The following is a 17559-nucleotide window of genomic DNA, read 5'->3' as shown; positions in this document are numbered from 1 at the left end:
AAGACAAATTTGCTCACTTTCTCCACTTTTAGTCAACATAGTTCTGGAAGTTCTAGCCATACCAATTAAACAAGAAAAAGAAATACTGTGTTTCCCTGAAAAATAAGACCTAGCCAGACAATCAGCTCTAATGCATCTTTTGGAGCAAAAATTAATAAGACCCGGTCTTAGTTTACTATAAGACACAGTATAACATAACATAACATAACATAACATAACATAATATAATATAATATAATGTAATATGATATAATATAATAATACATATAATATGATATATTACAATACACTATAATATAATAATATGATACAATATAATATAATATAATATAATATAATATAATATAATACAATACAATACCGGGTCTTATATTAATTTTTGCTCCAAAAGGCACATTAGAACTGATTGTCTGGCTAGGTCTTATTTTTGGGGAAACAGAGTTAAATGCATCCAAATTGGTAAGAAGGAAATAAAATTGTCATTATATGCAAATGACATGATACTATATATAGAGAACCCCAAAGACTCCACCAGAAAACTATTTAAACTGATAAATGAATTTATAAAGTAGCGTGATACAATATTAATATTCAGAAATCAGTTGCATTTGTATACACCAATAATAAACTACCAAAAGGAGAAATTAAGTAAACAGTCCAATTTACAATTACTTCAAAAACTATAAAATATGTTGGAATAAATTTAACCAAAGAAGTAAAAGACCTGTACTCAGAAAATTATAAAACACTGAAGAGAGAAATTAAAGAAGATACAAACACATACCATGCTCATGGATAGGAAGAATTAATATACTTAAAATGTTCATACTAACTAAAGCAATATACAGATTCAGTGCAATTCCTATCTAACTGTCAAGGACATTTTTAACAGAAAAAGAACATAAAATCCTAAAATTTATATGGAACCATAAAAGACCCCAAATAGCCACGGCAATCTTGAAAATTAAGAACAAATTTAGAGGTATCATGATACCTGATATCAAATCATACCACAAGGCTATAGTAATCAAAACAGCATGGTACTGGCATAAAAACAGATACACAGATCAATGGAACAGAATAGAGAGCCCAGAAATAAATCCATGCCCATATATTTAACCTATGACAATGGAAGCAATAATTTACATTGGGGTAAAGACAGTTTATTCAACAAATGAGGCTGGGAAACCTGGACAGACACATGCAAAAAAGATGAACATGGACCACCTCCTTTCACCATATACAAGAATAGATTCAAAATGGATTGAAGACTTAAATGTAAGGTCTGAAACCATAAAACTACTAGAAGAGGGTGGCCAGTTACCTCAGTTGGTTAGAGAGCGGTGCTCTTAACAACAAGGTTGCCAGTTCGATCCCCATATGGCTATTGTGACCTGCGCTCTCCACAACTACATTGAAACAACTACTTAACTTGGAGCTGATAGGTCCTGTAAAAACACACTTAATATAAATTTAAAAAGTTAAAAAAGAAAAAAAACTCCTAAAAGAAAATATAGGAAGTAAATTTGCAGTAATTTGCAGTAAAAATATCAGTAATATTTTTACTGATATATCCTCTTGGGCAAGGGAAGTAAGAGAAAAAAATAAACATATGGTATTACATCAAACTAAAAAGTTTTTTCACAGCAAAGGAAACCATCAATAAAACAAAAAGGCATCCTACTGAATAGGAGGAGATATTTGTCAATGATACATCTGATAAGGGGTTAATATCCAAAATTTATTAAAAAACTCATTCAACTCAAGGGCACCAACACCAACACACACACACAAAAAAAAACAAGCCAACTGAAAAATGGCAGAGGACATGAAGAGACATTTTTCTAACGAGGACATACAGATGGCAAAGAGACATGAAAAAACGCTCAACCTCACTAATCATTACAGAAATGCAAATAAAAATCACAGTGAGTTACTATCTCACTCTGGTCAGAATGGCTATCAGCAATACATCAACAAACAACAAGTGATGGCGAGGATGTGGAAAAAATGGATCCCTCGTGCACTGCTGGTGGGATTGCAGATTGGTGCTGCCACTATAAAAATCAGTATGGAGGTATCTCAAAAAAACTGGAAATGGAACTACCTTATGACCCACCAATTCCACTCTTACATATATATCCAGAGAAATCCGAAACACTAATTTGAAAAAATGTATGCACCTCTATGTTTATTGCAGCGCTATTCACAATAGTCAAGACATGGAAACAACCAAAATGCCCATTGGTAGATGACTGGATTAAGAAACTGTGGTATATTTATACAATGGAGTATTACTCAGCAATAAAAAAGAAAGACAAACACCGTATGATCTCACTTATATGTGGAATCTAAAGAATAAAATAAATGAACAAACTAATCAGAAACAGTCTCAGAGATATAGAGAAAAAAACTGAGGGTTGCTAGATGGGAGTGGAGTGGGCTGAGGGAGAAAGTGAGGGGATTAGAAAGCACAATCGGTAACCACAATATTGCCACAGGGAAAGGAAAGACAGTTTGGGGAATACAATCAATAATGTAAAGATTTTGTAGGGTATCAGATGGATACTTGTCTTATTGGAAAACTATTTCATGGATGGTGTAGGTACCTGACCACTGCAGTGTACACCTGAAGCTGAATAATAATGAATGTCAACTATAATTATAATTATATACACATAATTATATATATATATATATATATATACATATATATATATATATATATATATATTCACAGGATGTGGAGTACAGCATAAGGAATAGAGTCAGTGGAATTGTAACAGCTATATACGATGTCAGAGGGGTAATAGATTGGGGGAGGGAGGATATCACTTTGTGAGAGGTATAAACAGCTAACTATTACTTTATTTTGTACACCTGAAACTAAAAAAATAAAAATAAAAAAAGAAGTATGATTTTCCTCAAGAGATATTTAGAAACTCAAAGCAAAGATACCACAATGTCAGTCATCTAGTTCTTCAATATCTAGGAAATGGGTGTGCAAATCATCAAGGAAAATTAAAAACAAGAAGTCTTTATTCAAAAACAAAGAAAAACAAAAGACAAATCAATTCTCCCCCTGAAGTACATGGTGGTTCTTAAAATATTGTTTTCAACACACATATAAAAAAAGTATTTACTTCTCTGTCTCATACATCCCCTTGTTTTATGTGTTATCATTATAATTCAATAAAGAAATAGTTGTCCTGACAAAAATTTTCTGCTAGGAGAGGGGGAGCTGAAAGAAACCAATTCTGAATTCACTTGATAGCCTGAATTTACATACAAAACAGGGGTTATATAAATATTAAACCACTAACTAGTGGTCACACAATGAATATTCCTTTAAGCAGTTATATCAAACTGTTATCCTAATGTTAGTAGTTTTTGAACATTGCATTTATAGTCACAGAGAACAGAGATAAATAAAATAAATTCAGCTTTCTTTTACAACATCAATTTTAGAAAAATAGCTGTACCTGGTTTTGCTGCACGTAATTTCTGTTTTTCATTGTCATCATGATGTCCAGTTCTCCATTGATTTAAAACTTCCTGGAAGGACTGGGCAGAAGCTTCTTCATTAAATGACCCTTCACACAAGAGCCTATCTCTTGGGTTTGTACATTCTGCTTTCTTTGTTGTTGAAACTTCTGCCTAAACCAATGAAAAATGTATCTAAGTATGCTTTACTATGTTTTCTGGATCTTAAAATATAGGTAGTATTAATTATTAGGCATTCTGAACACACATTATTTTTTAACTTAGAATAAAATGTTTTTCAGTTGTACTATTTATGTGCTCTATTGACTTCTTTAACACTCCATCAGCAATTATAAACAATCTCTTCAGAAATTATTAAAAATAGAGCCTGAAGAACTAAGGATTTATCACTATGTTATTCACCAGTGTTCTCCCTGGAAAGCAACACTAGCCTTGTTTGTAGAAGTCCTACTTCAATTTCCTGATCTTGCAACCTCCCCACCAAAGAAAGAGCAACTTTTTACATGTAAATCTCATCACATCACGCCTCTGGTCAAAATCCTCCAATGACTCTCTCTAAAGCCCCAGATCCTACTAGGCCTTACAAGGGCTCACATAGCCTTGTATACCCAGCCTTTTAGTCCACTTCCTTCAATTCTCCCTTCAACTCACCCCGCTCCAGCCAAATTTATATTCTTAAAATTCTGGGAACCCATCTAGCACATTCCTACTTGAGGGTCTTGTATACCTGGAACGATCCTTCTTCACATCATCACACAGCCATTCCATTCATGTCATCCAATTTCTGCTCTAATGTCACCTACTCCGAAAGTAGGTGATGACCCTACTTATGAGCCTAAAAATACAGCCCCTTTCCCGCTCACTTTCTATTCCCTTATCTGCTTTATTTTTCTCAAATAATTTACTTCTGTTTGAATTTACTCTACATGTTTATTTGTTTACTGCTTGTCTCTCCCAATTAGAATGTAATGAGATCAAGGATTTATTTTGTTTTTTTTCCTTAGTTCGAAGACAATGCCTGACACAAAGTAGGTGCTCATGAAAAGCAGGTTGAATGAATGAACAAATAAATGCATACAAAACATTACATGCTTCTTAGCATAATGAAAGGGGAAAGATGAATTCAGTAAAAACACAAATCCACTGTGAACACACAGAAGAAAATAAAGGTAGGATTTGGCAGTTATCCAGTGAATCAGAATAAAAACATCTAGATTGGAAAGCTAAAACAAATTCTACACAATGGTGAACTATATCAAATGTGGATGACCTATACTGATTAAACTGGTAAATCCCCATTCTGTATCTTCTAGATACAAGAGTAGAATCTTTTAAGTTCAGCCCTTAATTGCAAAATAACAGGCAGCTTGTTAGAGTACAATTGAGAGAAGATTGTTAAATATGTGTACAAAAAATGTTAAATATAAATAAACAGCATCTGGGAACCTGCTAAACACTATGCAAGCTGTTGGTCACAGAAACACAGGTTAGTAAGTTCACAATAGAAACAGGTCTAAGGAGCAGATATTTAAGTCAGATAAACAAGAATCCTAGGGGCAAAATGTGTCAGGGGCAGGATTCCAGAGCATGGAAATGATATATATGCTCAGACCTGGAGTCAAAGAGCACAGTGGCATGAAACCGTAAGTAGTTTATGTTGCTACAACAAAAAATGGGATATGAAAATATATAAAGGGTGAAAGACAAGCAGGGGCAGATCATAAAGGGTCCTGCCTGCCCTACAGACAAAGTTAGATTTAAACTTATTGGAAACATAAAGGCACTGAAGAGTCCCACACAATAGTGTGGGAGAGAGAAAATTGGGAAATAGTTTGGATACAAGGAAACCAATTAAAATGTTACGGCCATTTGGCAACATCTATCAACATTATAAATGCAATAACCCTCTTCAGCTAGGAATTTTAGGATTGTATCATATGGAGATTTTATATACATACACACACACACACACACACACACACATATATATAATGGAGGTGCCAAAAAATGTATACACACAACTTATATTCATTTTTTTTGTTCAGTATATATTGAGTATTACAATTTTAATGCAGTTTTTTCCTTTCTTAAAATGTGTATACATTTTTTTGGCACCCTCTGTATGTGTGTGTAGATGTGTGTGTGTGTATATATACACACACACACCTACATATATATACACATATACATATACATATACATATACATATACATATACATGTATACATATATATGTTCTATATGCAAAACAACATTTTTCAATGAGAAAGCTACAGAATGTACTTATATTCATATCAAACTATATTAATTATAAAAAGCATGTTTGCAGAACAGTATGCAAAGTATATTATTTGTTTCAATAAATACCTACATACCAAACTGAAATATGTATTGAGTCCTGTAAGTCGAGAGAATGAAATGGAATTTCCATTTTACAAATCTTTTACATTTTAAAAAAAAGCTTATTTCAGTACTTGGAATAGCAATAAGAATAGAAGTGACTAAATGTTCAAGAGAGTTTTTCAGTTTTGTTTTTGTTTTTGTTTTTTAAATAATTGTATTTCCTGATCTTTTTACTTCCTGGGTAATACCATGGGGATGTAGCTGGGATAATTTTACTTTACTTTTTTTTTTTAATTTTATTGAGGAATATTGGGGAACAGTGTGCTTCTCCAGGGCCCATCAGCTCCAAGTTGTTGTCCTTCAATCTAGTTGTGAAGGATGCAGCTCAGCTCCAAGTCTAGTTGTCGTTTTCAATCTTAGTTGCAGGGGCACAGCTCACCGGCCCATGTGGGAATCGAACCAGCAACCCTGTTGTTCAGAGCTCATACTCTAACCAACTGAGCCATCGGCCGCCCCTCAAGAGTTTTTTGATGGTAGACTGCATGGGACATGGAAACTGATCAGATGTGCAGAGGAGGGAGAGAAAGGACGGTAGAAAATAACTGTTCTTGCTGGCCTGGAAATCTAGAAGATAAGCTGACACCAACAGTAACATCCATAGGTTTTGGAGACGAACAATGAATTTAGTTAGAAAATACAGTTTTTGAAGTATGGGTGAAGGTACTTACAAGTATCCAGTATCCCGTAAGCAATACATGAGTGTGTATATTTATGTTTACTGCACTAACGAAGAAGCATTGAGTTTAAGTGGGCAGGGATTCCAGCAGCTGTCCAGGACAGCTCCCTTCCAAGGAAAGAATCAGGGACATAAGACATTTGCATTTCATACCTATACCTTTGGAATATGTGGCTTCCACAGAGCGGTGGCAGGATAGGAAAAAAGACAGAGGACTGTACAATGGCTCTTAAAAGTTTCAGCCCAGAACTGCCTCTTCCTCTCAGAGTTCAACATGACCCTGACCAATTTAACAGGGCTGGGAAATTTGAAGGAGCACATGGAACCCGTGCTGGAAACTCATCACCCTTCTAGACCACCTGATATCTTTGCAGATATGTTTTAGTACCCCCACTTTCCAGAAGAGGGAACAGAGGATTAAAAAGGCTAAGTCAATTGCCCAATGTTACAAAAGCTATAAGAAAACCAGGGTCAGTATTTCCAATGCATATTTCAGTCTCTAAAATAAAAGCCTTTTTATGAACTACACCTCTTTCCAAGGATATATCTATTGGCCTGAATCCATAAGAAAAGCCCTAAGGAAGATATCAGGCATTAGCCCCATTTTCACTTTCACTTTTCCAGGTAGGTGAATTGCTTGGTAGGCTAATTAAAAATCAGCTTCCTGGGGGCCGGCCCGGTGGCTCAGGGGTTAGAGCTCCATGCTCCTAACTCTGAAGGCTGCCGGTTCAATTACCACATGGGCCAGTGGGCTCTCAACCACAAGGTTGCGGGTTCGACTCCCCCAAGGGATGGTGGGCTGTGCCCCCTGCAACTAGCAACGGCAACTGGACCTGGAACTGAGCTGTGCCCTCCACAACTAAGACTGAAAGGACAATTTGACTTGGAAAAAAGGCCTGGAAGTACACACTGTTCCCCAACAAAGTCCTGTTCCCCTTCCCCAATAAAATTAAAAAAAAAAAGTAGCCACTTTAAACAAAAAATATCAGATTCCTGGGTTCTAAGCTAGATGCAAAAAAAAAAAAGGCCACGAAATTTGAATGGCAGACGAGGAATGCACACCTATTGCTTCTCATGCTTATTACAGTTGGAGACCCATTGCTCTTCAGCACAGAACAATACCAAGCATACGAGGCGGTATCTCTTCAGTATATGCACCTGAGGGTCAGTAGTAGTGACTATCAATCAGAAATACCAGAATCACTGAGAAGTTGCTAAAACCACACATGTCTGTACCCCACCCACAGAGATGCTGAACTCAGTTATGTGTGTTTCTTTAATGTTTCTCCAGTTGATCGTAATATATACTCCCGAATGAAACCACTGAATTAATGGTTCTTAAGTTAAGACAAGAGGTGGAGGGGCTATAGAGCAGTTAGCTACATGGACAAGAGGCAGCATTTATTGTAGGGATTAGAGGCGCAGGCAAAGAAGTAAGTTCTATAGCTTTTTGTTAGGGCAACTTACTTAACTGTCCTTCTCATCTGTTAAATGGGGTAACAACAATGCAAAACTTATGTGGTTATTGTGATTATTGGATAAGGTAAGGCAGGTAAAGGAATAAGCACAATACCTAGCATCAGATGTTTAATAAATGTTAGTTGTTGATTTATCACTATTATTGCTGATAGAATAAATTAGATAAAATGGCAGGAGCGTAGGAGAACCCTTAAAACCATAGCCTCTGAGAAGTAGTTAAAAGCAAGTAATTGGGAATCAGATCTGGGCGCAAATATAATTTCTACTATCAATGACATGTTGGGCAATTTATTAAAACTGTTGGGTTTTTTTTGCCACTATTTTCTCATCTGAAAAGAAAAAGAATAACTAAGAAAGGACAAAAAGGAATAATACATATAAAATACTTAAGACAGTGTCTGACACATAGTCAGTCTTCAATACATTATTATTATAATAGTGAGGCTGTAACACATTCAGTGATTCCTCACAAACACCCTTGGCAGGTCTATTAGAACACAAAATCCACTCAAATATGCTGATTTCTTGAACAATTCAAGCATAGTTCCTCTGCTGTAAAGAGATCCTACTAGCATAGGACATGTTTTCTTTTACATTCTATGAGCATGGGTTTGGATCTCAACAGACTGAAGTTGAAGCCTTTCTCTGTCAACACACTGTGATTTTGGCCAAGTTATACCCTATTTCTGAATTGCAGTGAAAGGATGAATGGTATCTAAAAGAATGACGATCATCACATAGATCAAAATTGAGAAAGTTTGTTTCTTGATAAAAAATCAATACAACAAGTCTACTATAAAAATATAGACAATGAGCTGATAAATACTTATCTAGCACATCTTGGGATCAGTAATCAATCTCAATAACTACCACCATTTGGTATAAATCCAAATTTAAATAACTGTGAGATTTATTGTCACCCAGAACACTTGGCAGTGTTTTGTATTTTAGCCTCTCTGAAGTCCTGATTAATATAAAATCATTATATTACATGGTGTTATCTACTTCTATGTTCCTCCAAAATACTCATTAATTTCCTGACATGGTAGAAATGCCCAGAAAGCCACATAGTCTAAGGATCATTCATCAAAAAATCAGTATTCAGTGGAATCAGAGCAATATCCTTCAAGAGATTTTTTTACAGTCAAGATGTTTTTGATTAGTCAAAAAAATTAACATTAAATAACAATGTGATAAAAATAACCTGCAAAACTCTACAGCTCTAGTTAAGTATACGAATGACAGTCTCCATGATCATGTATGACAGAAAATGTCTACTACATTTTCCTCAGCTTACCTCAGAGCTGCTTCCCTGCCGAAGAAGAGATTTGGGTTTATGCTGACTTTTACTAATCTCTTTTGTAGAGCGAATCTCCCCTCTGGGGTCATCTGGATTAACTTCTTTTATAAACCGATGGGCAACATCCAATACATTGGAGAATATTTGAGATTTTGCCTATTAAAAAAGGAACAAAATATGATGAGAAAGCCTAATATGTCAGCCTAAGTAATTTACATACATCAAATCATATTTTCATTATTCTATGACAACTAAATTCAACGTATACTTTAATATTTAAAAATACAAATTGACATTTATATCAACCAGTATAATAGTGCCAGCTGCTATCTATTGAGGGGCTAGTCTGGGCTCCTACTGTCCTAAGTATCTTAAAAACATGTCATTTAACCCTAAAATCAACTCTAAAACATACCTATTTTTATCTCTGTATTAGGGATAAAGAAACAAAAGCTCTGAGTGTTTAAATATCTAGCCCTTGGTCACATGGTGAATGGGAGGCAGAGCTGGGAAGTGACCCAGGTGTATATAATTATAATGACTCAGAGCCTTTCCACTACAATAATCCAAAATAAATAGATGTTATTTGGTGCACATCATAGCTAAAGAACTAAATATAGCTAATCAACAGAAGCGTGAATAAGCAGTAATAAGTGTCCCTTCATGGTAAAACATCTTTAAAAAGTATTAACTATTAAAAAGTGCACATCAAGAAGTGTGTCTACCTGTAGTTCCCCAGTGCACTCCGATTTTCTCTTCATATTGTGCCTTTGCTCATGAGTTTCAATTACTAGGAAGCCCCTCTCTCCTCTATTATCTTCTTTGCCTGGCAGACACCTACTTCTTCTGGATTTGTCCCATCGTATCCGCACAGGTCTAGAAACCTTTTCATGCTTTATTCCCCCAGCTGTATGAGTTGCCTATTCACTGTATCTTCTTCCCACGCTGAGTAGATCTTACCAATCCTTACAATATTGATTTTACATCATCTGTTGATGTACATATATCCCATCATACCATATGAGCTCACAGAAGAAAAAATCATGTCTTCATAAATCTTTGTATGGCTACCACCATGCCTGGCAAATAACATATGGTAAAAACAAGGTGTTGGGGAGGGAGCAGAATAACTGAAGAATTAAAATAAATGATTGAGAAAAAAAATTCAAAAAACCTTTCCAAGTGCCTTTAGAGTGGCTGAAAAGGAACAGATAAATCTTGGGAGGGCCCTATTCTCTAAGGAATCTCCTATCAGCACTATCCTGACTTGCCCAAGGACCCTGCAGAGTTCTGAATGCCTTCTGAGCTTGAACCAAACTAACTCCAAGGCAAAGATGCAGGCCCTTCAGAGGCTCTCTGAGAACCTAGCATTAGGAACACAAGCAATAGGTCTTAGTTCTTAGCAAATGTCCTTCGTTTACTGCAGCAAGCATTACCCTAATGTACAACCTCATATTTGGAAAATACCCCTACCTGGGTATTGCTTGAGCTAGCAAAAAAAAAATATATATATATTTCTTTAGAAAGATGTTTCCCATTAATAACGTACATAAATACATTATTGTCTTTCCAAAGTTTTCCTCTCTATTTGGAAAGGTGAGCTTTCCTGTTATAATTCTGTTTATAATTTTAGGTCCAGATCAAATGTTATGGAGTGCCAATGAATACCCAATGGCATTATAAAAAGCAGCACAGAAGGGAAAATTGTTTAATCTCTCTGAAACAAAGTTTCCTTCCTCAACTAACCACAGCAAAATTAACATGTCTTTGTGTGCTCTTATAAATCCTTGCTTACATCAATACTAGAGCTTTGCTCCTCATCACGTGAGCCATAAATCAGCAGATTACAGTCACCTAGAAATTTGCTAAAAATACAGAATGTCAGGTCCCACTCAGGCTCACTGAATTACAGTCTGCAATTTAACAAGTAACTTGAACGTACTTAAGTTTTGAGCATCATTGTTTCAAATCACTTATCAGTTAGTTCTGTTATAATTGGTTGAATACATCTATCTTCCCTTTAGTGATTATGAATTCCTTGAAAAAAGAAAGCATGTCTTACTCTGCCTTGTATACAATTTTTACATCACCCTCTTTCAATTCTTCTCCCTGCAGCCCTGTCCTTCACACTTGCAACTAGAACATTGTTTGATGCTGGTTAAGTACTAGAGAAATGTTTGTTGTTCAAATTTACCTGACTTACTTAGATAAAAATTAGTAAAAATTCCATTTGAATATTGCTTCCTTATACCAAAACTCTCTAAGTCAATGTCAACACATGTAAAATCAATGGCACTAAAAATAATAGCACAAAAGAGCAAATCATGGGCCTCTCTAAGTGTTTGTACCTGTAAAATGAAGACAATGCATACTTGTTGTGAAAAATATACATTCTGGATGAAAAACACCTAGCAGAGTGATAACATAAATAGTGCATTCAAATGACTGCTACTATTTTACATAAATCACAATGTATTACTTCTCTGTAGGATAAATAGTTGTAATATCAAGAAAATAGAATGTCTACCAAATTACACAGAGCTTAAGAAATGGAACTAGATTAAGAAACCGAAATCATAGAACCAAAAAAAAAGTCTTGAGAATGATGAAAATAGGTTAACAAAGGATGTCAATGAAAGGACAACTCAGTGAACTGAAAAATAGATCTAGATAAATTATCCAATTTGAAAAGCAAAAAGGAAAAGACTGAAGAAAATAACACAGCTTTAGAGATCTGGGGGACAGCATCAAGCATCCAACATAGTATATTTAGTGGGAATATTAGAGGGAGAAAAATGAGCACAAAAAATATATGAAGAAATCGCAGTACAAAAATTCTCAAATTTGATGAAAATTATTACTTTAGAAATCCAAAAAGCTCACCAAGACTCAAGAAAGATAAACAGAAAGAAATTCATAACAAGACATAATCAAACTACTGAAAGCCAAAGACAACCAAGAAAATTTGAAAGGAACAAGAGAAAAATGACTCATCACACATAAGCATGCATAAATATGAATAATAGCTGATTTCACATCTGAAAGAAATGAAAACTAGAAGGCAATTGAATGATACAAAGTACTGAAAGGAAAAAAAAACTGTCAAAATAATTCTATATTCAGTAAACTGTCCTTCAAAAATAAAGGCAAAAATAAAGACATTCCCAAATAGACAAAGTAAGAGGTAATTCATTAGTAACAGAGCTGCCTTACAAGAAATAATAAAGAAAGGTGTTTGGACTGAAAGGTATTAAATCCACCAGAAGAAAGGTAGAACTCCAGGAATATAAATATATGGATAAATATAAAAGATGTTTAAATATTTATTTTCTCTTTTCTTCTCTTAATCTCTTTTAAAAACATAAAATTATATGTAACAGTAACATTAACACTGCTATGGGTTTATAACATTGATATCATATGCATAATGATAGCATAAAGAAGTGGAGAAAAATAGAGCTAAAAATAAAGCCATTACAATATTTTACTATAATAAGTCAGTATCAATGTGAAGTAAATTATTATAAGACATATATTGTAATACCTATTGTAATACACTGAACAAATACATGCATACACATGCATGTACACACACACACACACACACACACATCAAAAAAGTAATTTTAATGTCACTATAAAAAAAATCTTTGTTTAACACAAAAGAAAGCAGTAAAGGAGGAATAGAGGAAAAAAATTACATAAGCATATGAAAAACAAATAGCAACATGGAAGATGTAAATCCAACCACATCAATAATTACATTAAATGTGAATGGACTAATCACTCCAATTAAGAGGCAGAAATTGTCAGACTTGATTTAAAAACAAGCAATACCAACTTTACGCCAATTATGAGACTAACTTTAGATACAAAGACAAATAGGTCAAAAATAAAAGTATGAAAAAATATATATATATTGAAATGCATAACCATAAAAGAGCTGGAGTGGTTATATTAATAAGATAAACAATATAACAGGATGCAGAGTGATATTTTATAATAATAACAGTCAATAATATAAGAAGACATAATAATTATACATACAACTAACAACAAAGCGCCAAAGTATATGAAGCAACAATAGACATAACTAAAAAGAGAATAAACCCATTTTAAATTACTATTAGAAATTTTCATACTTCCCTTTCAGAAAATTAATGAAACATCTACACAGATAATCAGTAAGGATATAGAAAACTTGAACACCATCTAGTAACTTGACCTAAGTGACATTTAAAGAATCCGCAACCTCACAACAACAGAATCATTTTCAAGCTCACATGGGGCATTCTTCAAAATAGAACATGTGATCCACATAAAATAAGTGTTAGGAAATTCATGAGAATTGAAATCATGGAAAGCATGTTCTCTGATCTGAACAACAACAAATTAAAAATCAGCAACGAATAATTTTGGGAAATAAAATATTTAGAAGTTTAACAACCCACTTCTAAGTAAACTTTGGATGAGAAAAATAAATAAAGCACAAGAGAAATTAGAAAATATCTTAAATTGATTGAAAATGAAAACAAAATATCAAAATGTACGGGATAGAGTTAATGCAGTGATTTGAGTAAAATTTAAGTGCCTGTTTTGCAGAGGAAAAAAGGTCTAACTCAATAATCTAAGCTTCACTTCAAGAAGGTAGAAAAAGAAAAGAACAAAAGTCCAAAAGTACACAGAAATCACAAAATAAGGATCACAGTGGCATCAAAGAAATAGGAAAAAAAATCAATGAAACCAAAACTGGGTTTGTTAAGATTTGAAAATTTATAAACCTTTAGCTACACTGACCATGAAAAAAAAGAGTAAATACAAATTAACAAAATCAGTAATGAAAGAAGAAGCATCACTCTAGATCTACAGAAATTAAAATAATTATAATGGAATCTGAAAAATTTATGCCAACAAATTGGACAACTTAAAGATTTAATAGACAAAATCAGTGAAAGACACAAAATTCCAAAATTAACTGAGGAAAAAAATAGAAAATTAAAATAGACCAATAAGGTAAAGAAATTGAATAAGTAATTTAAAAATCTTTCCATGAAAAAAAATCCCACTCAGACTGTTTCACTGGAAAATTCTAGCCAATATTCAAGAAAGAAAATTATACCAATCCAACACAAACACATTCAGAAAATAGAGGAGGAAATACTTCTAAAACTCATTTAATGAGGCCAATATACTGCTGATATTGCAAAGTAGATAACCATTTTACAAAAAAGTGAAAACCACAGTCCAATATCCCACATAAACATAGATGTAAAGTTCCTTCACAAAATATTAGCAAATCCAATCCACCCACATGCAAAATATGTATCATGACCAAGTAAAATTATATCCCAGTAATACAATGTTAACTGAATACTGAAAATCAAGTATTATAATAAGTCCCATTAATAAAGGACAAACAACATGATCATTTCAGTAAGAGCAGGCACACACACACACACACACACACACACACACACACACACACAGGGAATATAAAGGGACTTCCTCAAACTGAGGAAGGCATCTTATATAAGAGCATCTATAAAAAACCTACAACTAATATCATAATTAATGGTGAAAGACTAAATGGTTTGCCCTTAATCAGGAACAAGGTCAGGATGTGAACACTTACCAATTGTATTTAACATTTTACTGACATCTCTAGCTAACACAATAAGACAAGGAAAATAAATAAAATACATTTAATTTGGAAAGACAAAAGTAAAACTAGTTTTATTTCTAGAGGATATGATCCTAAATGTAGAAAATCCTAAGGAATCAAAAAATAAGTAAATAAAACGTAACTATAATAAGTGAGCTTACCAAGGTCATAGGACTCAAAATCAATATTCAAAAATCAATTGTATTTCTATGTAGTAACAATGATCAATCCAAAAATAAAGAAAATAATTATATCCACAGTGACATCAAAAACAATAAAATACTTAGGAAAAGATTCAACAAAAAAGTACAAGGTCTTAACACTAAAAACTACAAAACATTGATAATATAAATTAAATAAGCCCTAAATAAATGGAACAAAAATCATGTCATAGAATGAAATACTCAGTATTTTTATGACGATAATTTTGCCCAAATTGTTCTGTGGACTCCACAAAATTTTTATCAAAATACCATGAGGATTTCCCTTTGTAGCAATTGACAAACTTATCTTATTATGTATATGGACACAAGATATCATCTCACACTCATTAGGATGGCTACTTCCAAGGAAACAGAGGCTAACAAGTGTTGGTGAGGATGTGGAGAAACTGGAACCCTTGTGACTATTAATGTGAATGTAAAATGGTTCTGCTGCAGTGGGAAATGGAGACTCCTCCAAAAATTAAAAATAAAATCACCATTCTGGTAATTCCACTTCTGGGTATATACCCAAAACAACAATTGAAAGCAGGGCCCCGAAGAGGTATTTGCACACTCATGGTCATAGCATCATTATTCATAATAGTCAAGAGGTAGAAGCAACAACCCAAGTGTCTATCAATGGATAAATGGGTATACAAAATGCAATATATAAATACAATGAAATATTATTCAACCTTAAAAAAAAAAAGACCTGACATATGCCACAGCTGAATGAACCTTGAGGAAAGTATGCTAATTGGAATAAGCAAGTCACCAAAGACAAATACTGTATGATTCCACTTATATTAGGCACATAAAATAGTCAAATTGAGAGAAACAAAGTAGAATGTTGTTTAATGAGTATAGAGTTTTAGTTTTGCAAGATACAGTTCTGGAGATTGATTGTACAATAATATAAACATACTGAATTATATATTGATGGTAAATTTGATGTTATGTATATCTTACCACAGATAAAAATTTAAACATGTAGTATGTGGAATTTAGAGAACCTAGAATAGTCAAAATAATTTTAAACAAAAAGAACAAAGTTGAAGAACTTATACTACCTGATCTAAAAACTTCTAGTAAAGCTACAGTAATCAAGACAGGATGGTGTTGGCATAAGGCTAGGTATACAGATCAAAAGTGCAGAATAGAATATAGAGTAGAGGAAGAAGTCAGTATGTTCAATTGATTTTTAACAAAGATGTCAAGGCAATTGAGTGGGAAATGATAGCTTTTTAACAAATAGTGCTGCAACAATTGAATAGCCATATTCATAAACATAAATTTAGACCTCTACCCTACATCATATATTTACTAATAAAATGTATCATAGACTTAAGGGCTAAACTTATAAGACGTATGGAAGAAAATACAGGAGAAAATTTTTAAGACCTTGAATCATGCAAAAATTTTATAGATGACACTTAAAATATAATCTATAAAAGAAACAATTGATAAATTAATGCTCTATTAAAACAAATTTGATCTGTAGATACCATATATCCATATATTCTATATCAACACCACAGCAGGTTTTGTGTGTTTGGGTTTTTTAGTTTTTGGTTTTTTTAGTTGTTTTTTTTTTTGTTGTTGTTTTGTTTTTTTTTTGGAGTAATTGCCAATTTCATCCTAAAATGGACAATCTTATTCTAAAATGTATATGGAAATGCAAAGGACCTAGAATTTACATTTTAAATTTTACATTACAAAAAAAAGTCAAGCCATAAAAATTAAGACTAGGAGAAAATATTTGAAAATCATATGTCTGATAAAGACATACATCCAGAAAGCATAAAGAACTCTTAATCCTCCATAACACAAATAGCCTAATTTTAAAATGGCCAAAAGATTTGAATAAACATTGCACCAAAGATACACATTTGGCTAATAAGCAAATCAAAAGATGTTCAACATCATCTGGCATTAAAGAAATGCAAATTAAAACCACAGTGAGATATCATTACACACATACCACGATAGCTATAATGCAAAAGACTGGCAATACCAAGTCTTGGCAACAACATGAAGAAAATAAAACCGTCATCTGCTGTTGGTGGGAAATGTAAAATGCTACATATACTTTGGAAAACAGTTGGGTAGTTTCTTAAAAAGATACTAAATATCTTGGGACTCAACAGTTACATTTCTAGGTATGTACCCAAGGGCAAAGAAAATATAAGTCTACACAAAGGTCTGCACAAATAAATGTTCACAGAAGCATTATTCTAACAGCCAAAGTCTAAATAATCTATATATCAATTAATTGATGACAAGATAAACAAAACATGATATATCCATATAAAAGAATACTATTCAGCATCAA

The 17559-nt window shown here is 33.4% G+C and overlaps 1 protein-coding gene across 1 annotated transcript in view; it reads right to left on the bottom strand.

The window, feature by feature from the left end:
• Window positions 1-17559, bottom strand: part of ZBBX (zinc finger B-box domain containing) — a 114680-nt gene that overhangs the window by 49921 nt on the left and 47200 nt on the right. The window contains exons 8-9 of the mRNA XM_081074693.1: window positions 9360-9518; window positions 3483-3657 (exon numbers count right to left, since the gene is read on the bottom strand). Coding sequence (XP_080930819.1) covers window positions 3483-3657; window positions 9360-9518 — 334 coding nt within the window. The remainder of the gene's footprint in view (window positions 1-3482; window positions 3658-9359; window positions 9519-17559) is intronic.

The sequence above is a fragment of the Rhinolophus hipposideros genome (genome assembly GCF_964194185.1).
Source record: "Rhinolophus hipposideros genome assembly, chromosome: 2".
NCBI lineage: Eukaryota > Metazoa > Chordata > Mammalia > Chiroptera > Rhinolophidae > Rhinolophus > Rhinolophus hipposideros.
This window is presented reverse-complemented; position numbering and strand designations above follow the sequence as displayed.